The sequence below is a fragment of the Oncorhynchus mykiss genome, chromosome 10, assembly GCF_013265735.2.
Source record: "Oncorhynchus mykiss isolate Arlee chromosome 10, USDA_OmykA_1.1, whole genome shotgun sequence".
In the NCBI taxonomy this organism is placed as follows: Eukaryota; Metazoa; Chordata; class Actinopteri; order Salmoniformes; family Salmonidae; genus Oncorhynchus; species Oncorhynchus mykiss.
Window position 1 is genome coordinate 16,756,965 of NC_048574.1, and position 24,601 is coordinate 16,781,565.

The following is a 24,601-nucleotide window of genomic DNA, read 5'->3' on the forward strand; positions in this document are numbered from 1 at the left end:
CTTTCTTGTGCATCTCCCCTCCAAAACCCCACACGACTCAAGTTCACAGACAAAATAATCCAAATTTCAGACAAAATAAACATTTCTTGGAAGCATTGTTTACTAATGGGGAATGCAGTCAGAGGCCATAAAGGTGCTGAAGATGACAGTCCCCCCACTTCTCTTTGTCATGGCTCCCGAGTGGTGTGGTGGTCTAAGGCACTGCATCTTGGTGCAACAAGTCCCTGGTTCAAATACAGGCTGTATCACATCCGACCGTGATTGGGAGTGCCATAGGGCGGTGCACAATGTCATCCGGGTTTGGCCGGGGTAGGCCATGATTGTAAATAAGAATTTGTACTTGCCTAGTTAAATTTAAAAAACAACTGGTGGGAACCGCAGTGCAATCAGTAGGAGGTGAACAGTGGCTGGTGCTGAAAATATAGCTAACTTGTTATGCACGTGTTGCACATCAACAGAGAGAAAACCTACATAATTACATAACCTACATAATAATTTAAAAAATAATTTGACTTAAGGGCTTAATTGGAGTCTATTTCTTCAGAGCTTAGACCTGAAGGTTATGAGGCTTAACAGCCAGTAGGATCTATTTTATTAGGCCAATTGCAACTTGTCAAAAATGTAGCATCCTACATAAAATAATAATTTTAAGAAAAAAATTCTGCATGTTCGAAGTAAAACAATGTAACTAATAATGAAAAGCTTACATTTGTAAATCCCAAACTCTAAAAGTAATTGGAAAGGTAGATACAAATGATTTGTGACATTGTAGTTACAATAAAGAATGTAAACAAGATGTAAGCAAGATGCTGTGTTTTTATTTACACTAGTGATGGACAACTGGAGGCATTTTGAAAACAGGTTTTCAAACACTTGCTTTTAACAAGTGTACTGTAGCAGGTGTAGCCCATCATGCAAATGTTTTCTATTAGCAGGACAATAGCCCGGCTACTGTAGTGAAAATCCCTAAACTTGCAATGTATTCAATGCTCAAGTACTCTAAAGTGTTACATTTCTAACTCAAAAACAGCAGTACAGTATTTATTCCTCAACATCTTTTATGCTTTCGTAAAAAAAATAACAAATTACATTAAAATGTGGATGTTTATTTAAACTACATTTTAGTTGCACTTCCACCCAGCTTCACGACCACAGGTAAAACCTTGCTGATATGATCAATGTATTTGTTGCATTGTTGTAACATCAATTTCTCTAGCATCTTGATGGTCTTGACCAGTTCATCTTTGCTTTTCGGCTTGGCAGAGTTACGGATGAATGTTTTCAGTTGATGCCAAACAAGTTTGATCCGGTTGAAATTAGGAGATCTACATGTAGAGATTTTTTTTTTTAGATATACTGTAAGCCTACTGTAGGTGTTGTAGGTCTTTCATTTATTTACTTATTTTTATTTAACCTTTATTTCACGACATAAAGGTCTACTTACTCTGCTTGTTACGGTGCGTGAATGAGGACCCAAAAGCGAATTAACGTAAACAGAGCTTCTTTAATAACCAAACATAGGCAGGCTCAGATGGACCGGCAGATTCCGACAGGACAGGACAAGGTTGCAGCAAACATGACGATAGTCTGGTTCAGGCATGAAAAACACAAACAAGAATCCGACAAAGACAGGAGCAGAAACAGAGAGAGATATAGAGGACTAATCAGAGGGAAAAAGGGAACAGGTGGGAAAAGGGGTGACGAGGTAGTTAGGAGGAGACAAGGAACAGCTGGGGGAAAGGTAACCTAACACGACCAGCAGAGGGAGACAGGGTGAAGAGAAAGGACAGAAACAAGACACAACATGACAATACATGACAGTACCCCCCCACTCACCGAGCGCCTCCTGGCACACTCGAGGAGGAAGCCTGGCGGCAACGGAGGAAATCATCGATCAGCGCACGGTCCAGCACGTCCCGAGAGGGAACCCAACTCCTCTCCTCAGGACCGTACCCCTCCCAATCTACTAGGTACTGATGACCACGGCCCCGAGGACGCATGTCCAAAATCCTACGGACCCTGTAGATGGGTGCGCCCTCGACAAGGATGGGGGGGGGGGGGGGGGGAAGACGAGCGGGGGCGCGAAGAACGGGCTTGACACAGGAGACATGGAAGACCGGGTGGACGCGACGAAGATATCGCGGCAGAAGAAGTCGCACTGCGACAGGATTAATGATCCGAGAAATACGGAACGGACCAATGAACCGCGGGGTCAACTTGCGAGAAGCGGTCTTAAGGGGAAGGTTCTGAGTGGAGAGCCAAACTCTCTGACCGCGACAATATCTAGGACTCTTAGTTCTACGCTTATTAGCAGCTCTCACAGTCTGCGCCCTATAACGGCAAAGTGCAGACCTGACCCTCTTCCAGGTGCGCTCGCAACGTTGGACAAAAGCCTGAGCGGAGGGGACGCTGGACTCGGCGAACTGAGATGAGAACAGCGGAGGCTGGTACCCGAGGCTACTCTGAAAAGGAGATAGCCCGGTCGCAGACGAAGGAAGCGAGTTGTGGGCGTATTCTGCCCAGGGGAGCTGTTCTGACCAAGACGCAGGGTAGCGAAAAGAAAGACTGCGTAAGATGCGACCAATAGTCTGATTGGCCCGTTCTGCTTGACCGTTAGACTGGGGGTGAAAGCCGGAAGAGAGACTGACGGAAGCCCCAATCAAACGGCAAAACTCCCTCCAAAATTGAGACGTGAATTGCGGACCTCTGTCCGAAACGACGTCTGACGGAAGGCCATGAATTCTGAAAACATTCTCGATGATGATTTGTGCCGTCTCTTTAGCAGAAGGAAGCTTAGCAAGGGGAATAAAATGAGCCGCCTTAGAGAACCTGTCGACAACCGTAAGAATAACAGTCTTCCCCGCTGACGAAGGCAGTCCGGTGACAAAATCTAAGGCGATGTGAGACCACGGTCGAGAGGGAATGGGAAGCGGCCTGAGACGGCCGGCAGGAGGGGAGTTACCGGACTTAGTCTGCGCGCAGACCGAACAAGCAGCCACGAAGCGACGCGTGTCATGCTCCCGGGTGGGCCACCAAAAACTCTGGCGAATGGAAGCAAGCGTACCCCGAACGCCAGGGTGGCCGGCTAACTTGGCAGAGTGAGCCCACTGAAGAACGGCCAGACGAGTAGGAACGGGAACGAAAAGAAGGTTCCTAGGACAGGCGCGCGGCGACGGAGTTTGAGTGAGTGCTTGCTTTACCTGCCTCTCAATTCCCCAGACAGTCAACCCGACAACACGCCCCTCAGGGAGAATCCCCTCGGGGTCAGTGGAGGCTACTGAAGAACTGAAGAGACGAGATAAAGCATCAGGCTTGGTGTTCTTAGAGCCCGGACGATAAGAAATCACGAACTCGAAACGAACGAAAAACAGCGCCCAGCGCGCCTGACGCGCATTAAGTCGTTTGGCAGAACGGATGTACTCAAGGTTCCTATGGTCAGTCCAAACGACAAAAGGAACGGTCGCCCCCTCCAACCACTGTCGCCATTCGCCTAGGGCTAAGCGGATGGCGAGCAGTTCGCGGTTTCCCACATCATAGTTACGTTCCGACGGCGACAGGCGATGACAAAAATACGCGCAAGGGTGGACCTTGTCGTCAGAGAGGGAGCGCTGAGAAATAATGGCTCCCACGCCCACCTCTGACGCGTCAACCTCGACAACGAACTGTCTAGTGACATCAGGTGTAACAAGGATAGGTGCGGATGTAAAACGATTCTTGAGGAGATCAAAAGCTCCCTGGGCGGAAACGGACCACTTAAAGCACGTCTTGACAGAAGTAAGGGCTGTGAGAGGAGCTGCCACCTGACCGAAATTACGGATGAAACGACGATAGAAGTTCGCGAAGCCGAGAAAGCGCTGCAGCTCGACGCGTGACTTAGGGACGGGCCAATCAATGACAGCTTGGACCTTAGCGGGATCCATCTTAATGCCTTCAGCGGAAATAACAGAACCGAGAAATGTGACGGAGGAGGCATGAAAAGAGCACTTCTCAGCCTTCACAAAAAGACAATTCTCTAAAAGGCGCTGGAGGACACGTCGAACGTGCTGAACATGAATCTGGAGTGACGGTGAAAAAATCAGGATATCGTCAAGGTAAACGAAAACAAAGATGTTCAGCATGTCTCTCAGGACATCATTGACTAATGCCTGAAAGACAGCTGGAGCGTTAGCGAGGCCGAAAGGAAGAACCCGGTATTCAAAGTGCCCTAACGGAGTGTTAAACGCCGTCTTCCACTCGTCCCCCTCCCTGATGCGCACGAGATGGTAAGCGTTACGAAGGTCCAACTTAGTGAAAAACCTGGCTCCCTGCAGGATCTCGAAGGCTGAAGACATAAGAGGAAGCGGATAACGATTCTTCACTGTTATGTCATTCAGCCCTCGATAATCTATGCAGGGGCGCAGGGACCCGTCCTTCTTCTTAACAAAAAAAAACCCCGCTCCGGCGGGAGAGGAGGAGGGGACTATGGTACCGGCGGCAAGAGCTACAGACAAATAATCTTCGAGAGCCTTACGTTCGGGAGCCGACAGAGAGTATAGTCTACCCCGGGGGGGGAGTGGTTCCCGGAAGGAGATCAATACTACAATCATACGACCGGTGTGGAGGAAGAGAGGTGGCCCTGGACCGACTGAACACCGTGCGCAGATCGTGATATTCCTCCGGCACCCCTGTCAAATCACCAGGCTCCTCCTGTGAAGAAGAGACAGAGGAAACAGGAGGGATAGCAGACATTAAACATTTCACATGACAAGAGACGTTCCAGGAGAGGATAGAATTACTAGACCAATTAATGGAAGGATTATGACAAACTAGCCAGGGATGGCCCAAAACAACAGGTGTAAAAGGTGAACGAAAAATTAAAAAAGAAATGGTTTCGCTATGATTACCAGAAACAGTGAGGGTTAAAGGTAGCGTCTCACGCTGAATCCTGGGGAGAGGACTACCATCCAGGGCGAACAAGGCCGTGGACTCCCTTAACTGTCTGAGAGGAATGTCATGTTCCCGAGCCCAGGTCTCGTCCATAAAACAGCCCTCCGCCCCAGAGTCTATTAAGGCACTGCAGGAAGCTGACGAACCGGTCCAGCGTAGATGGACCGACAAGGTAGTGCAGGATCTTGAAGGAGAGACAGGAGTAGTAGCGCTCACCAGTAGCCCTCCGCTCACTGATGAGCTCTGGCTTTTACTGGACATGAAGTGACAAAATGACCAGCAGAACCGCAATAGAGACAGAGGCGGTTGGTGATTCTCCGTTCCCTCTCCTTAGTCGAGATGCGGATACCTCCCAGCTGCATAGGCTCAGCACCCGAGCCGGCAGAGGAAGATGGTAGTGATGCGGAGAGGGGGGCAACGGAGAACGCGAGCTCCTTTCCACGAGCTCGGTGACGAAGATCAACCCGTCGCTCAATGCGAATAGCGAGTTCAATCAAGGAATCCACGCTGGAAGGAACCTCCCGGGAGAGAATCTCATCCTTTACCTCTGCGCGGAGACCCTCCAGAAAACGAGCGAGCAAAGCCGGCTCGTTCCAGCCACTGGAGGCAGCAAGAGTGCGAAACTCAATAGAGTAGTCTGTTATGGATCGATTACCTTGACATAGGGAAGACAGGGCCCTGGAAGCCTCCTCCCCAAAAACAGATCGATCAAAAACCCGTATCATCTCCTCCTTAAAGTCCTGATACTGGTTAGTACACTCAGCCCTTGCCTCCCAGATTGCCGTGCCCCACTCACGAGCCCGTCCAGTAAGGAGAGATATGACGTAGGCGACACGAGCAGTGCTCCTGGAGTAAGTGTTGGGCTGGAGAGAAAACACAATATCACACTGGGTGAGGAACGAGCGGCATTCAGTGGGCTCCCCAGAGTAACACGGCGGGTTATTGATTCTGGGCTCCGGAGATTCGAAAGCCCTGGAAGTGGCCGGTGGATCGAGGCGGAGATGGTGAACCTGTTCTGTGAGGTTGGAGACTTGGGTGGCCAGGGTCTCAACGGCATGTCGAGCAGCAGACAATTCCTGCTCGTGTCTGCCTAGCATCGCTCCCTGGATCTCGACGGCTGAGTGGAGAGGATCCGAAGTCGCTGGGTCCATTCTTGGTCGGATTCTTCTGTTACGGTGCGTGAATGAGGACCCAAAAGCGAATTAACGTAAACAGAGCTTCTTTAATAACCAAACATAGGCAGGCTCAGATGGACCGGCAGATTCCGACAGGACAGGACAAGGTTGCAGCAAACATGACGATAGTCTGGTTCAGGCATGAAAAACACAAACAAGAATCCGACAAAGACAGGAGCAGAAACAGAGAGAGATATAGAGGACTAATCAGAGGGAAAAAGGGAACAGGTGGGAAAAGGGGTGACGAGGTAGTTAGGAGGAGACAAGGAACAGCTGGGGGAAAGAGGGGGAGAAAAGGTAACCTAACACGACCAGCAGAGGGAGACAGGGTGAAGAGAAAGGACAGAAACAAGACACAACATGACAATACATGACACTGCTGGCGTCTTGACCCAGTGTATGCTCTCATTTGCAATGCAAACCCGGGCGGCAGTGTGTTTTAGAAGAAAAAAAAGACATTTAGTACGATAATAGAAATATACATGTAAATAGGCCTAAACGTAACAAAAATAACAAAAATATTGCTATAATCCTACCTTGAAAGAAACGATGTGGTCCCAGAAACACCTTCTGACATAGGGTTCAGCATATCTCTTGATGATTTCTTCCTCAAAGAAATCTCAAATCAATCAAATCAAATCAAATTTTATTTGTCACATACACATGGTTAGCAGATGTTAATGCGAGTGTAGCGAAATGCTTGTGCTTCTAGTTCCGACAATGCAGTAATAACAAGTAATCTAACTAACAATTCCAAAACTACTGTCTTGTACACAGTGTAAGGGGATAAAGAATATGTACATAAGGATATATGAATGAGTGATGGTACAGAGCAGCATAGGCAAGATACAGTAGATGGTATCGAGTACAGTATGTACAAATGAGATGAGTATGTAAACAAAGTGGCATAGTTTAAAGTGGCTAGTGATACATGTATTACATAAGGATACAGTCGATGATATAGAGTACAGTATATACGTATGCATATGAGATGAATAATGTAGGGTAAGTAACATTTATATAAGGTAGCATTGTTTAAAGTGGCTAGTGATATATTTACATCATTTCCCATCAATTCCCATTATTAAAGTGGCTGGAGTTGAGTCAGTGTCAGTGTGTTGGCAGCAGCCACTCAGTGTTAGTGGTGGCTGTTTAACAGTCTGATGGCCTTGAGATAGAAGCTGTTTTTCAGTCTCTCGGTCCCAGCTTTGATGCACCTGTACTGACCTCGCCTTCTGGATGATAGCGGGGTGAACAGGCAGTGGCTCAGGTGGTTGATGTCCTTGATGATCTTTATGGCCTTCCTGTGACATCGGGTGGTGTAGGTGTCCTGGAGGGCAGGTAGTTTGCCCCCGGTGATGCGTTGTGCAGTCCTCACTACCCTCTGAAGAGCCTTACGGTTGAGGGCGGTGCAGTTGCCATACCAGGCGGTGATACAGCCCATCAGGATGCTCTCGATTGTGCATCTGTAGAAGTTTGTGAGTGCTTTTGGTGACAAGCCGAATTTCTTCTTCTCGAGCCACGATACCTGAAAAAGGAGGCAAGAGTGAATTATTGTGGAACACATAATTCACTACAATATTTTATGTACCTTAAATAGCCAAACTTACCATCAATATTCAAATATGGACCTGGTCCCTGGCGAGAAATTGCTCCCACATATGGAGTTTCAGCGGAGGCTTAGGACTCGGCTTGCTTGATCTTCTTCCTTTTTTTCTGTATACATTTTGAGCAAATTGCTCAAGGGCCACGGTTGATTCGTCTGTGAAGATGACGTTATTGAATGTCTCGCCAGCTTTGATCCTTACCTGGGCCTGCAGGACGTAAAGGTCTTTGTTTGTCAGACAAATGAGTACTTGAGGTCACCGAGAAAGTCTGGACATGGCCTGCGCTCCCTTATGTAAGGAATTAGGCACTTTCCCATGTTTACTACAGTATGTACTGTAGGCTTGTAAATCCCAAACTCTAAAAATAATACTTGTCAGACTACATAGTAGCCTAATAAACAAATACAGGTGGCTTATTTCTTCAAAATGCTTTAAATGCTTTATTATCCAAATGTAAAAGCATATACTGTACAGTAATCAAATCAAATCACATTTTATTGATTACATACACATGGTTTGCTGATGTTAATGCGAGTGTAGCGAAATGCTTGTGCTTCTAGTTCCGACCATGCAGTAATATCTAACAAGTAATCTAACAATTTCACAGCTACCTTATACACACAAGTGTAAAGGAATGAACAAGAATATGTACATATAAATATATGGATGAACGATGGCTGAACGGCATAGGCAAGATGCAGTAGATGGTATAGACTACAGTATATACATATGAAATGAGTAATGTAGGGTATGTAAATATTATATAAAATGGCATTGTTTAAAGTGACTAGTGATGCATTTATTACATCCAATTTTTAATTATTAAAGTGGCTAGAGATTTGAGTCAGTATGTTGGCAATGTTAGTGATGGCTATTTAACAGTCTGATGGCAAGTACTGTATTTCTTCTTCAGCATCTTTATGCTTTTGTTAATAACATAATGATAAAAATACTCTTTCAAAATGCAGATGTTGATTTAGTTATGGATCCACAACTAATTACTATGGGAATAAATATCACAGATTTACAGAAATATTTGAACAAAGTTGTCTAATGTTGTTTATACACCTTGTCGGTGAGGGCAATGGTTCAAAAAAATGGGAGAAGACTAGTATTTTGTAGTTGAATTCCTCATTGTACAGTATATGAGAATATATCACTATGTGGCCAAAAAAGTTCAAGACTGTTATTGTTTCAAAACTACTTTCTGTACATTTCTGCTACTTTCTTAGGCTATACAAGTGCTATCTCTTGCTAAAAAATTATGTTTACACCTATGCAGTACCTTTAGAAATAATAATAATAAACCTCAACTTTAGAAAAAGAAAAAAATTATGACAAGGTGTGTTGTAATAAAAACGAGTGTTGTCCACTGATTGTGAAGAGGGAAAACCCAGATATACAAAGTTTGTGATGAATGACAGGTTGTTTCTTCATGCAAAATAGATTTGGGGTTTAATATTCAACTGTTCTGCTTAATTTCAGGGGTTTAGTGAAGGCGGGACATTTATCTGTGGATGCTTGACAACACAATAATTCCATATTAAGGTGTTCATGGCTAAGTAACATGTGAATCAGAACCGGGACAGAGATACTGAGCAACAGCTTCTATCACCAGGCGATCAGACCGTTGAACATCCATCAGTAGCCGACGACCTGCCCGGTACTCAGACCGGCACCTTGAGACTAATGCCCCATGTCTATAGAGTCATTGCACACTGGTCACCTCATATTCTGTTTGTATACGGTTGTTTATTCACTGCATATGTACAGTTGAAGTCAGAAGTTTACATACACCTTAGCCAAATACATTTATTAAACTCAGTTTTTCACAATTCCTGACATTTAATCCTAGTAAAAAATTCCCTGCTTAGGTCAGTTAGGATCACCACTTTATTTTAAGAACGTGAAATGTGATAATAATATTAGAGAGTGATTTATTTCAGCTTTTATTTATTGCATCACATTCCCAGTGGGTCAGAAGTTTATATACACTCAATTAGTATTTGGTAGCATTGCATTTAAATAGTTTAACTTGAGTCAAACGTTTTGGGTAGCCTTCCACAAGCTTCCCAAAATAAGTTGGGTGAATTTTGGCCCATTCCTCCTGACAGAGCTTGTGTAACTGAATCAGGTTTGTAGGCCTCCTTGCTCGCACACGCTTTTTCAGTTCTGCCCACAAATGATCTCTAGCATTGAGGTCAGGGCTTTGTGATGGCCACTCCAATACCTTGACTTTGTTGTTCCAGAACTTTGGATGTATGCTTGATGTCATTGTCCATTTGGAAGACCCATTTGTGACCAAGCTTTAACTTCCTGACTGATGTCTTGAGATGTTGCTTCAATATATCCACATCATTTTCTCTCCTCATGATGCTATCTATTTTGTGAGGTGCACCAGTTCCTCCTGCAGCAAAGCACCCCACAACATGATGCTGCCACCCCAATGCTTCACGGTTGGGATGGTGTTCTTCGGCTTGCAACCCACCCCCTTTTTCCTCCAAACACAACGATGGTCATTATGGCCAAACAGTTCTATTTTTGTTTCATCAGACCAGAGGACATTTCTCCAAAAAGTACGATCTTTGTCCCCATGTGTAGTTGCAAACCGTAGTCTGGCTTTTTTATGATGGTTTTGGAGCAGAGGTATCTTCCTTGCTGAGCAGCCTTTCAGGTTATGTCGATATAGGACTCATTTTACTGTGGATATAGATACATTTGTACCTGTTTCCTCCAGCATCTTCACAAGGTCCTTTGCTGTTGTTCTGGGATTGATTTGCATTTTTCACACCAAAGTACTTTCAACTCTAGGAGACAGAACGCGTCTCCTTCCTGAGCGGTATGACGGCTGTATGGTCCCATACTGTTCATACTTGCGTACTATTGTTTGTACAGATGAACATGGTACCTTTAGGCATTTAGAAATTTCTCCCAAGGATGAACCAGACTTGTAGAGGTCTACAATTTTTTTTCTGAGGTCTTGGCTGATTTATTTTGATTTTCCCATGATGTCAAGCAAAGAGGCACTGAGTTTGAAGGTAGGTCTTGAAATACATCCACAGGTACATCTCCAATTCACTCAAATTATGTCAATTAGCCTAACATAAGCTTTTAAAGCCATGACATCATTTTCTGAAATTTTCCAAGCTATTTAAAGGCACAGTCAACTTAGTGTATATAAACTTCTGGCCCACTGGAATTGTGATGCAGTGAATTATAAGGGAAATAATCTGTCTGTAAACAATTGTTGGAAAAATGACTTGTGTCATGCACAAAGTAGATGTCCTAACTGACTTGCCAAAACTATAGTTTGTTAACAAGAAATATATGTTTGAGAAACAAGTTTTAATGACTGCAACCTAAGTGTATGTAAAATTCTGACTTCAACTGTATATACTGTATTCTCGACATAGCTCATCCTAATATATTTAATACTGTACACACCATTTTCTTTTCCAAATGATATACTGTCTATACACACCACATATTTATATTCTGATTCTCACACATTCTTGGATTGTTATTTCTTGGTTATTTACATTTTTTAAATTATTTGTGTATTTGTATTGTATTTGCAAAACATTCTACTGAACTGCTGGAGCTAGTGACATAAGCATTTGGCTGCACCTGCCTTAATACCTGTAAATCTGTATATGCGACCAATAAACTTTGATTTGATAGACAATGAAAAAGGCCCTTCATATGAAGTGTGATCAGATCCATTCCCTTCATGAACTGGCACCTCTCTGATATTCAGCTGTCATACACGCCTTATTAATCTGTAGTAGACAATGAATAGGGCCATTATAACACCATTAATTCCTTACTAACTTCTTACTGATCCCTTCATGCGACAATCCCGTTAACATGATTGATTTGATAACACCCAGTGAAATAGCAGCGAGCCAATTTCAAAAACAGAAATACTCATAATAATAATTCATAAATCATACAAGTGTTATACATGGGTTTAAAAATGAACTTCTTGTTAATCCAGCCACAGTGTCAGATTTCAAAAAGGCTTTATGGCGAAAGCAAACCATGTTATTATCTGTGGACAGCATCCCATCAAATATACACATGAACATCATAAGTCAACCCACCAGGCACAACAAAAAGTCAGAAATAACATTTAATTTATGCCTTACATTTGAAGATCTTCTTCTATAGGCACTCCAATATGGCCATTAAACATCACAAATGGTCCTTTTGTTTGATAAATTCTGTCGTTATATAGCCAAAATGTCAATTTATTTGGCGCGTATGATTCAGAAAATACACCGGTTCCAACTCGTGCAACATGACTACACATTATCTATTTAGTTACCTGTAAACTTGATCCAAACATTTCAAACAACTTTCCTAATCCAACTTTAGGTATTTTAAAAAGTAAATAATCAATCAAATTTAAGACGGAATAAACTGTGTTCAATACCGGAGGAAAACAAAGTGGAGCGAGCTTTCAGGTCACGCCCCCAAACCACAACAGTACACTTCACTCTACCATCGTTCTGAACAGGGCTACTTCTTCATTTCTCAAAGGAAAAACATCAACCAATTTCTAAAGACTGTTGACATCTAGTGGAAGGTATAGGAACTGCAAGCAACTGCCTTAGGATTCTAGATTCCCATTGAAAACTAATTGAAAAGAGAGTGACCTCAAATCTTTTTTTTCCTGGATGGTTTGTCCTCTGGGTTTCACCTGCCAAATAAGTTCTATTATACTCACATACATCATTCAAACAGTTTTAGAACCCTCAGGGCGTTTTCTATCCAGATCTACTAATCATATGCATATCCTAGCTTCTGGGCCTGAGTAGCAGGCAGTTTACTTTGGGCACACTTTTCATCCGGACGTGAAAATAGTGCCCCCTAGCCTTAAGAAGTTAAGGTGTTAAATACTACTTATTCAATTATAATAGAAAATTAATAAGACTCCATGTGAGGTATGACCAGATCCTTCCCCATATAGTGCTCGGCTCGTATCTGAGTGCCATGGGCCGGGCGGCACGCTGAGACAGACATGCCCCGGCTGGCACGTCATTAGGAAATGATGGACACCTCCCTAGAATCCCGCCATGCTACGAAACACCCAACAGATATGGCCCAGTGGCCCACAACGCCAATCCCTCAAACCACCACAGCTCAACAGAGAGGAGAAAAGGTGGAGGAAGAGAGAGTGGGGAGTATTAGAATTCTGCTTGGATGAGCTGCACTTTTCTCTCCACTCTCTAAGTGTTCTCAATCTACCGTGACAGTACAAAAGGATGAAAAATGGCAGAGGAGGAGGCAAGCTGAAAATACAAATGATCTCCTATCGGCGTTTTTTAAATACAGTTTACATCTTAATTTGTTTGGGTCCTGATGCTGTAATCACTCTAGCGCTCAAGACAAATTGGATGAGCTTTATTCAGGTTTGTTTATAAGACAGACAGCTCCAATGTTTATCATACCTATTTCAATCCGTTTGGAAAACAAAAGATTGCTCAAACTGTAATTGTCCCACGTAGAGGCCGTTGTTAGATGTTACCTTAATACAAGACATCTTAGAATCATCCGTCTTTTGTATGGGATGAACATTTCAAGAAAGTGAATATCAATGACCTCATGCCAATAGCATTCATCTGGATGGCCTAATCAATACAAGTGCTAGCTCTCAAATCAATAGATGCTGTATTCCCAGACCACAGGACGTTGGTGGCACCTTAACTGGGGAGGACGGGCTCATGGTAATGGCTGGAGCAGAATAAGTGAAATGGTATCAAACACATAATTTCCATGTGTTTGATGCCATTCCATTTGCTCCATTCCGAACACTATTATGAACAACCCTTCCCTCAGCAGCCTCCTGTGCCCAAGACGATTATTGCTTGCAAATTATCCATCAAATACAGAACCAGATCAAGCCAATAAATTAAACATAGTGTCAAGTACCAAATAATACAAAAACATTATCCAAAATAAACATAACACTTAATTAATGTTTCGTAACTCAACCAATTCAAGCTAAAATGTATACGTTTCCTAGCATGAATATATGAATGTAGGCCATATATCAACAGGCTCTACATTCAAAAGTAAACACACAGAACAACCAAGTGCCCTTCCCAATCTATTGCTTGTTTACCTAGCCTGGGCCACTGCTGGCTTTGACATTAAATAAAAGGCAGATTGGTAGGATGGGAGGATGTTGGGATGAGTGATTAAAATATCAGCTCACTGTGTAGGAGAAGGCATAAATCACCATAGCAAGGTTACTACAGTGACAAAAAAACAGCCACTGTGGGGGAAGAGTTCAGACGGTTCGGGATGCCAATGTGCAATGGCTCTATGGATGCAGGCGAGAGGTAGCCTTGTAGATGAGGCAGTGTGTGCTGCTTCTCCTCAGTTTGATTGATCTTTTATTGCCGGTATAGAGGGTGATTACCTCCAGTAGGCATAAAGGCTAATCCATAACAAAGTGACAGTAATAACCGCTAAGCTGCTGAGGGGAGGGAAAATCCTTTTTGCTCTGAAAAGCACTGCTTAATCAGCCCAGAGGTAGCCAGAGGTTCACAGGGGACGTATAGAGTCTAGATGTGTGTGTAGACTTGTCAGGGAAGCGTTAACTCTTTGTTTTATTTAGCACAATTTTACTGCACATCAAGGTTGATCTGAGCTTGTAATTCACTTTCAGACACAGGGGCAGTTTGTTTTCAAACATGGCGCTTGTGAATTAAAGCTTACAGTTTGCTTCTGAGCTTGTCTGAGCTTGTTTGCTTCTTACAGTTTGCTTCTGAATGTTTGGGTATCACAGGGTTAAAAGCGATTGACTGAGTTAGCATGCAATGAAGTAGGGTCAATTAAGGAGGGTAAGAAAGGTAACCTGCTAGCTGTGGTAGAGCTACTGTAGGCTACAGTTTGTCCAAAGCGTTAAACCTATTTGCAGATTTATTCAACAGACACTTTGGAAACCTCAAAGATGAGCTCTGTTAAATTTATTCAACTGACAAATCACACACATTGATTAGAGTAAATAACTACACAAATTTGATAGATAATTAAAGCATTTGCAATTATGCCCCATGTGAGATTTTTCCCCAGCCCTCAATATAATGTAAATAGCTGCAATGGTTTATATGAATTGCAGTAAACAACACATTAAAAGAAACTGAGCAGACACTTGTACTCCAGGTCATAATAGAGTCTGTACAAAAACGTATTTCAATCATCATCGGAAGGCCCGGTTCAGATCTAGCAACTGACATTAGGAGAGACGACTTGAGACAAAACTAGACCGTTTTAAATTTTGTGTAAAACACAACAGGCAACTATCCAGGCAGACCAGTGGTTGCAGGAATAGGCTCAATGCTAGAGCCATTGTCAAACTTTTCTAGACCCTTTCATTAAAAATCATGTGCAAGCATTGCCATCATATGTAAAAGACTAGACTTCATAAACAAGATCTCACCAATAACGGGTTTAAACGAAGACTGGGGGGGGGCAGCACTAGCACACTATTTGGGAGACAGAGATACTAATTAATATCCACCAACAAACTTCATTCTAGTGCTGGCTGAATATGTTTTGACGTACAACTATTTTAGGTTTGATGATGAATACTACCTCCAGACGAATGGAACATCGATGGGCTCCATATTCGCTCCGAGCCATGCTAAACTTTGTGGGTCTTTTTGAAGAACGTTTTGTTAATAATGAAAACTAAAATCCTGTAATAAAGTCCTGAAGTGGTATCGATATATTGACAACATTTTTTTGCATATGGGAAGGAACTGATAAAGAGCTGTCAGATTTTATGGCACTACTCAATGACATTGACACTCAACGTGTTCATTACCTCGATATTGTGGATTGAGAAATCAAATGGAACCTCGTTTACAACTCCGTATAGAAAAGAAACAGACAGAAATACTCTATTGCAGGGGGACAGATTTCATCCTGAGTCATTAAAAAGGGGACTTCCAAGAAGCCAGTTTTTCAGACTGCGACGTATATGCCACTCCACAGAGGATTATCTAGAAAAAGCAGCGGAGATGCGCATTAGGTTTCTAAGAAGAGGCTATTCACCACAATGTTTGGATGAAGCTCTTAATTTGGCATTGGGGAAAACACGAGATGAACTGTTACAAAAAAGACACGCTAAAGCTAAAGAACACTCCGTAATGTTCACAACTACATATACTAGTATGCCAGTGTGTCAATAAACACTGGCATATTTTATCATTGGACCCAGCTTTGCTGGCTGAATTTAAAAATCCACCACTTATTGTGAATAGGAGAGGTTGCAATTTACACGATTAATTGGTTCATGCCAACTGCCAGCCACAAAAGAAAATCAGCCAGGCTCTTTTACGCCCTCTACCAAATGGTAGCTATAAATGCAGAGGATGCGCACAGTGCAACAATATGATGAAGTGTGAATATTTCTGCCACCCACACAGGAAAACGGTTCCAAATAAATGACATTATTACGTGTTCCACCACCCATGATATTTACATTATTAAATGTCCATGTGGGCTCTGCTATGTCGGTAAAACCTCTCGTTCTCTCAAACAGAGAATTAGTGAACATAACAGTTCAATCAGGAGAAACGACAGGGATTATCCAGTCGCAGTACATTTCAATGACCAGAAGCATGACATTTCTACCTTCAGATTTTGTGGCATAGAGAAAGTTAAGATATCAGACAGGGGAGGTGATATTAATAATACTCTAAGTAAAAGATAATGTTTTGGGATTTTCACCCTCCAGACATTATTTCCTAAAGGGCTTAATGATGAAATGCCTATGTCTGTTATGTGGTGAACTTGAACATGAATTATGTGCCTATTTAAGATTACTCTGTTTTTCGTACTATGTACCCAATGACTAATGAAAATTTGCTATGTCATCATTGTGGTTTTACAGACGTGTATAAATAAGACGTATGAAACACTTTTGTAATATTTATGAAATGCATATTGTTATATTTGGTAGCACTTATTTGTTTTTCCTTTGCCTCCAACCCCCTTCGATGTGTGGAACGGATGTGGGTGGGGCTAGGTCTACATAAGCGTGCACATTTAAAAAAATTCACAAAAGCTCTGACGAAAGCCGTGAGGCCGATACGTAAGCTTATTAAAGATCAGTGATACTGTCAAGAGCAGTGTGTGGTTTCCTTTTTCCTTCAGAATTTTGTGTGGTAGAACAACTGACTAACAACTGGTCATTCAGATCGAAATGACGACCAGTTTCCATGGTGACACTTTATTCTTTCAATGATGTGTTGAAACTTTGTTACAAGTTCTACTTTGTGTAGCAAGTTGTTGTAGTAAATTAGTTACATGAACTATATGCAGCAACTGGCTCACCAAAGACAGCTCATGCATACTCTGTGACTTTACAGAGAAATATCAGCAACCTAGCAAGCATTTGCTCACAGTGCACTGTTCTCTGATTGGCCAAACTCAACCGTCTCATCTCAAGTCTTTTGCTAAGATTTTAATTGATGAATCTTGGAAACTAGCAGCCGACACAAAACGTTCTAAAACTAGACTGATCAGATTAAGCAAACTAATGATCTAAAACTCCATGAAACCATCTCGTCTCAGTTGTTAGATATGAACCTAGCCTAACACATTTTGGAAAATGTTGTTTATTGGGCCTAACACATTTTGGAGAGCATATTTCACTTTTAATTCTCAGAAAGCATCTTTATCAACAGAAAACATCATCTGATTGAGGCAACTCTCGTGCATTGTTGTTGCTCAATTGGCAGTCATGCATGTCTGAGATTAATACCTGCGGTTATCTCCAAAGCCCATTTAAAGCAGCCCTGACCTCTGCTAGTGCCGTGCTATCCCCCCTTAGCTAGGTGACAGCCGGCTGTGGCTCCCCTGCATGGCCGGGGGGATTTCTAGGGATCTAATTAGCCTCAAGGGCCCCTTTGGATCTTGTACCTGCACTATCTCATGCCTTATTCAACAGAGCCACCGCCACAAGGCCACTTGGATTACCCTGCCACTCTCAGATGTGGTTCAAAGTTCAAATGTCACTGGTGGAGGGCATTTTCATCCCAGCGATATTGCGTGGAGTCTGTGTTAATGACAGCCCCTGGGTTTATCTGTAGTTTTGGCCCAGGCAGGCTGCAGTGTGTTGGGATATTATTGTGTGTCGGCAAATAGAATGCTTTCCTTATGAGGGAGGAAAGTAAGGTCAGGCTATTACGGAAACGGCACTTGCCTTGTCTAATGCAGCAGCTAAAACTTGTGTATGGGGTGCATGAACACTGAACACTTTTGCACTTTTGGGACATTGTATTGGGAGGACATTGCAATGTATTGCAATGTATAAACACAAATGTTTCAACTATGGAACTATGTTCAAAGAACGGGGTCCAAAGAGGAATCCCAAATTATGTCTAACACATATCCTCAACATCACACAAAGCATCAAAGCTGCAGTCTGAAAATGTTTTAATAAAATCCCTGACATCAACAGATGCTTGTGAGTCGGGGCCAGTCGGTGTACGGGCAGGCATCCACTCTGGTTATGAGAGCACAACACGGCAAGGCTGTCAAGCGTTGGAGTGAGGCCGGTGGTTGGCTGCCTCTGAGTCTCCAACCGTCTCCACCGAAGGGGAAGTGACAGGCGGGGATTGACCATGACAGCATCCATACATTTATTACCTCTCTCACCTGTCCCGTTGGTGGCTTTGTATGCAACTTTTTTCCAAACGATGCCGATATGTCTGGGATTAAGTGTCATGCTAATGGCTAGGCCATGGGGAGGATGATGATTTGTCTCTTTTGCCCTAAAAATCTGAACCCTCCCCCCACAATAAAAAAATGGTGCCCTTATCTATAATTAATAATTCTATTGGAGCTGAATTGCCAACATCTTAACTGTCCCCTCCCTGCCTTTGATTGGCTACTTCATACTCCCCACGAAGTAACCAACTTTAAATTAGTGGGCAAAAATGCATCCACTAAGGGGGGGAATAATGAACTAATACCTCTGGAATATATCATGCTTTAAACAAGGGAGGATGAATCGATAATGCTAATTAGGGTGCTCCTTCCTTGCATCTGCCCAAGGCCCCAAAGGGGTTGCATCGAAGGGTTCCATCGATCCCACCCCAAATGATGGCTGATGGAAAACAGATTGGGGGGATTTGGTATCACCTCATTAAGCCTGATTTGAGGATGCATCAAAGATTGATCTCTAGCCGATTCACATTCAGTTTCCTCCGCCTTTCAAATGATTACTGAGCTATTTCAATATTACAGTATTCCCAGCTCTCCTCATTTTCTTCTCTCTATCCCTTCCTCTCGCTCACTTTACGTGTGCATTTGAAATGGCACCCTATTTGTTATAGTGCACTACTTTTAACCAGCGACTATTAAGATCGCTTTATTGGTCAATTGTACACAAATTCCAACCGAAATTTAACCCAACCCATTCGAAAGAGGGGGGGGGGGGGGGGCAGTGCCCCTGTGACAACAATTTTGGACCCCCTTGTGACCCCCCTAAATGTAGAGTATGAAATATTTTTTACATATATAATTTTTGCTATCGTTCTTTTTTTTACATCCGTTATTAGACAGTGGCAACGATGATGATTATGAACACGGTCTTTTGCCTACTAATGCCTGCAGTGAAGAAAACGATGACAACAATAACGTCTAATGTAACTGGCCCCTCTAACAGTACAACTGGCCCCAGCTTGGCCCCCCCAGTTGAAATGGTCTAAAATCACCACTGGCTCACTTCCCGCCAGATTTCTCCCATTGGATCCGGGATTTGAACTGGCTGTTGGCTTGCCTCTCTAACCGTTAGGCTACCTGCCGCCCTGTTCAAGGGGCTTTGGTCAAAGTAGTGCACTACATAGGTGCCATTTGGGATGCAACCTAAGTCATCTAAAATGTCAACTCTTCAGGTTCCCCAGATCTACTACTCTTTCTACCTGCTGTGAAACAGTTTGACACTGTTTTGCAAGTGTTACGTGGCCTTGAACGGGATGTTCTCTCAACACTCACTCATTCTGACACGCCTTCCCATTTACCTGGACCTTGCAGACATACTGTATACACAATGATTTAGTGATCTTGAATGTAACCAAATAGTATTCTAGCTGATCCTTACCGAGCACAGTTAGTCGGGCGGGGCGTGTTCTGATAGCTGCCTGGATGGCCTGGCACTCGAAGAAGGCATCATCCTGCATTTCAGTTCTCTGAATCAAGAGGTGGTATTCACCCTTGCTGTGGTCTCCCACGATGTCATAACGTGGGTAGCCTGGAACACAAGAACACACATTGTTACTCCCGCGCACACACACTTCATTATGTGTGTCCACGCGCTAGTTTTTCCAATTATCCAGGGATATGGTTTGCAATGCCCACTAGTTTAAAGAAACACAATTAAAGCAACAATTGTTTTTTCAGAATGAGCTTGTTATTCCTTTCAGGAGAACAGAGAACACGCACAATTATAATGGAGATCACACACGGGCACACACACATACACATACACACACACACTCACTACAATGATATATTTGATGTGGGCTGTGTTATTGTTGCTTTCCACTCCTTATACGATTATACATCTTTAGCACGGTAAAATACACAGGTATAGTAGCTAATTACTTTCTCTGGCCACCTACAGTTATCTTTGGAGGAGAGAAGAAAGGGAACGGTGGACTTTCTTGTTTTTTTCTTCCTCAAATAAACAAATGGAGCGTTAATCTGGCCTCCCGCACATAAACTGAGCAACTGTCAGCCCTCGAGGGGGTTCAATTCTCCCATCGCCAATTGTGTCGAGTCCAGTGTCTGCCGTAATAGCTACTATAACCCAGTTGAAAAACAAATGAGCGATATGTAATATCTAATAGACCATTTTATTAGGAAATAATATCACCCTAAACAGATCGGATATTGTTTTTAGCAAAGCAAGTACATTTTGTATCGGATCCACTGAATTGAAAATAATACGGCCTCTTTTAGCCTGTAATGAGTCTGTAGTCTAAATGTATGATGTTGTGGGGATTCCTATTCTTATGTATGAATGTGTTACATAACAAAAATAACAACGTTAGAGGTGATACACTAACTTCAATTATTATTTCTTTCTTTGGGAATTCTTTGTGTTGATACTCAGGCGATGGATTCAAACGATTGAACCGCAAAGAGTAGTTTCCGTTTTGAAAGAACAAATCCACAAAACTGACAATGTTCATTTGAGCTGTCAATGGAGGTCTGATGGATGAAGAACAGAAACAACAGAGGTGTACAACAGCAGCAACTATAGAAAGAAAATGCAGAAAGCTCTCTCAGAAAACGACCTGTACGCTCTCGTTGGTTGGCCCTCGCTTAATACTCGTCGCCAAATCCACTGGCTACAGGTTATCTACAAGTCTCTGCTAGGTAAAGCCCCGCCTTATCTCAGCTCACTGGTCACCATAGCAGCACCCACTCGTAGCACGCGCTCCAGCAGGGATATCTCACTGGTCACCCCACCCCCAAAGCCAATTCCTCCTTTGGTCGTCTTTCCCTCCAGTTCTCTGCTGCCCACGACTGGAACTAATTGCAAAAATCTCTGAAGCTGAAGACTCACATCTCCCTCACTAGCTTTAAGCACCCGATGTCAGAGCAGCTTACTGTCACGATCGTCGTAGTGAGGAGACCAAAGCGCAGCATGATGTGAATACATCCTTTGAAAACAAACACGAAGTACACTAAACAAACAAAATATCAACACGACCGTGACCACTATAACTACTACGCTATAACTACGCTATAACTAGTGCAAACATGCAACATCACATAGACAATAACCCACGAACCCAAACTGGAAAATGGCAACCTAAATAGGTTCCCCAATCAGACACAACGATAAACAGCTGCCTCTGATTGGGAACCAATTCAGGCCACCATAGACCTACAATATGCCTAGACTAGATACACACACTTAGACATACAAAAACCTTAAAACACACATATCACCCATGTCACACCCTGACCTAACCAAAATATATAAAGAAGGTCAGGGCGTGACACTTACAGACGACTGCACCTGTACATAGCCCATCTGTAAACAGCCCATCTATCTACCTACCTCATCCCCATACTGGTATTTATTTATTTTGCTCCTTTGCACCCCAGTATTTTTACCTGCACATTCATCTTCTGCCGATCTACCATTCCAGTGTTTAATTGCTATATTGTAATTACTTTGCCACCATGTCCTATTTATTTCCTTAACTTACCTCATTTGCACTCACTGTATATAGACTTTTTGTTTTATTTTCTTCTACTGTATTATTGACTGTATGTTTTGTTTATTCCATGTGTAACTCTGTGTTGTTGTATGTGTCGAATTGCTACGCTTTATCTTGGCCAGGTCTCAGTTGCAAATGAGAACTTGTTCTCAACTAGCCTACCTGGTTAAATAAAGGTGAAATAAAAAATAAATATAAAAAAAACACAACTAAAAAAACACTGTTCAAAGTCAAGCTGTAACATCCCTCCCTTATTTTCCAGGACCGGTAAACAGGAAAAGGAATACATGCTCTGGTGAATGAAGGGAAGGAGGAGCATACTGAAAGACTTTAAGATGTAAGGAGACCGGAAGAAGCAGGTAGGGAGTATAAGGTGGGTTTGTAAGGTGTGTGTGTGTGGGGGGGGGGGGGGGGGGGGGGGGGGGGGGGGGTTAGCGTTCAACCAAAATGGGCAAAGTAAATAACATTAATGCTCATTGATTTTCTCTAAAATACAGCTGTTTATTCTACTGCCAAGGGATCAATGACAAGCCTAAATCATCATAGAAGCATTTTACTGAGCCATAGTGTAGGGGAGTCTTAAGTGAGCTGACTGGGAGAGACTAACTCCCACACCACTGCTGATACAAACAACATAATGTGCCAGATGCCAACGTATAGGGCCTAGTAGTCTTACTTTGTGCACATACACTAATGCATCCATGTACTATATGTCTTGACCAGAGCATTAGAATTTCATTAGCGATTTCATGGTTAATGGCATTACTGATTTTGTAAGTTAATGCTGGTTGATCATTCTCAATACATTCACCAAGGGGACCTGAACATTGTGCTAACCTCTGTTATTAATAAGATGCATAAATAAAGAAAACCACATTTTGAAGCAGTTTTCCCTCATAGGAAATTGATTAAATGCAAGAAACTGTATTTTTTTACATTAACCTCTCATGAAGAATGTGGGTTACACTTTACATTAAGGTACAAACCCTTTCTAAACCCTATCTCATCCCCTCATCCTATATATACAACTCTCCTTCCGTGGCCTCCAATTGCTCTTAAATACAAGTAAAACTAAATGCATGCTCTTCAACCGCTGCCTGCACCTGCCCGCCCGTCCAACATCACTACTCTGGACGGTTCTGTCTTAGAATATGTGGACAACTACAAATACCTAGGTGTCTGGTTAGACTGTACACTCTCCTTTCAGACTCACATCAAACATCTCCAATCCAAAGTTAAATCTAGAATTGGCTTCCTATTTCGCAACAAAGCCTCCTTCACTCATGCTGCCAAACATACCCTCATAAAACTGACCATCCTACCGATCCTCGACTTCTGCGACGTCATTTACAAAATAGCCTCCAATACCCTACTCAATAAATTGGATGCAGTATATCACAGTGCCATCCGTTTTGTCACCAAAGCCCCATATACTACCCACCACTGCGACCTGTACGCTCTCGTTGGCTGGCCCTCGCTTCATACTCGTCGCCAAACCCACTGGCTCCAGGTCATCTACAAGACCCTGCAAGGTAAAGTCCCCCCTTATCTCAACTCACTGGTCACCATAGCAGCACCCACCTGTAGCACACGCTCCAGCAGGTACAGTGCCTTGCGAAAGTATTCGCCCCCCTTGAACTTTGCGACCTTTTGCCACATTTCAGGCTTCAAACATAAAGATATAAAACAGTATTTTTTTTGTGAAGAATCAACAACAAGTGGGACACAATCATGAAGTGGAACGACATTTATTGGATATGTCAAACTTTTTTAACAAATCAAAAACTGAAAAATTGGGCGTGGAAAATTATTCTGCCCTTTACTTTCAGTGCAGCAAACTCTCTCCAGAAGTTCAGTGAGGATCTCTGAATGATCCAATGTTGACCTAAATGACTAATGATGATAAATACAATCCACTTGTGTGCAATCAAGTCTCCGTATAAATGCACCTGCACTGTGATAGTCTCAGAGGTCCGTCAAAAGCGCAGAGAGCATCATGAAGAACAAGGAACACACCAGGCAGGTCCGAGATACTGTTGTGAAGAAGTTTAAAGCCGGATTTGGATACAAAAAGATTTCCCAAGCTTTAAACATCCCAAGGAGCACTGTGCAAGCGATAATATTGAAATGGAAGGAGTATCAGACCACTGCAAATCTACCAAGACCTGGCCGTCCCTCTAAACTTTCAGCTCATACTAGGAGAAGACTGATCAGAGATGCAGCCAAGAGGCCCATGATCACTCTGGATGAACTGCAGAGATCTACAGCTGAGGTGGGAGACTCTGTCCATAGGACAACAATCAGTCATATATTGCACAAATCTGGCCTTTATGGAAGAGTGGCAAGAAGAAAGCCATTTCTTAAAGATATCCATAAAAAGTGTTGTTTAAAGTTTGCCACAAGCCACCTGGGAGACACACCAAACATGTGGAAGAAGGTGCTCTGGTCAGATGAAACCAAAATTGAACTTTTTGGCAACAATGCAAAACGTTATGTTTGGCGTAAAAGCAACACAGCTCATCACCCTGAACACACCATCCCCACTGTCAAACATGGTGGTGGCAGCATCATGGTTTGGGCCTGCTTTTCTTCAGCAGGGACAGGGAAGATGGTTAAAATTGATGGGAAGATGGAT

General features: G+C 43.0%; 1 protein-coding gene across 2 annotated transcripts in view; it reads right to left on the reverse strand.

Annotated features, from left to right (window-relative positions):
- The window catches only part of kirrel3a (kirre like nephrin family adhesion molecule 3a), a 272,346-nt gene that overhangs the window by 99,924 nt on the left and 147,821 nt on the right, over positions 1–24,601 (reverse strand). For both annotated transcript variants that reach the window (XM_021617614.2, XM_021617613.2), the window contains exon 3: positions 19,833–19,982. In XM_021617614.2, coding sequence (XP_021473289.2) covers positions 19,833–19,982 — 150 coding nt within the window. The remainder of the gene's footprint in view (positions 1–19,832; positions 19,983–24,601) is intronic.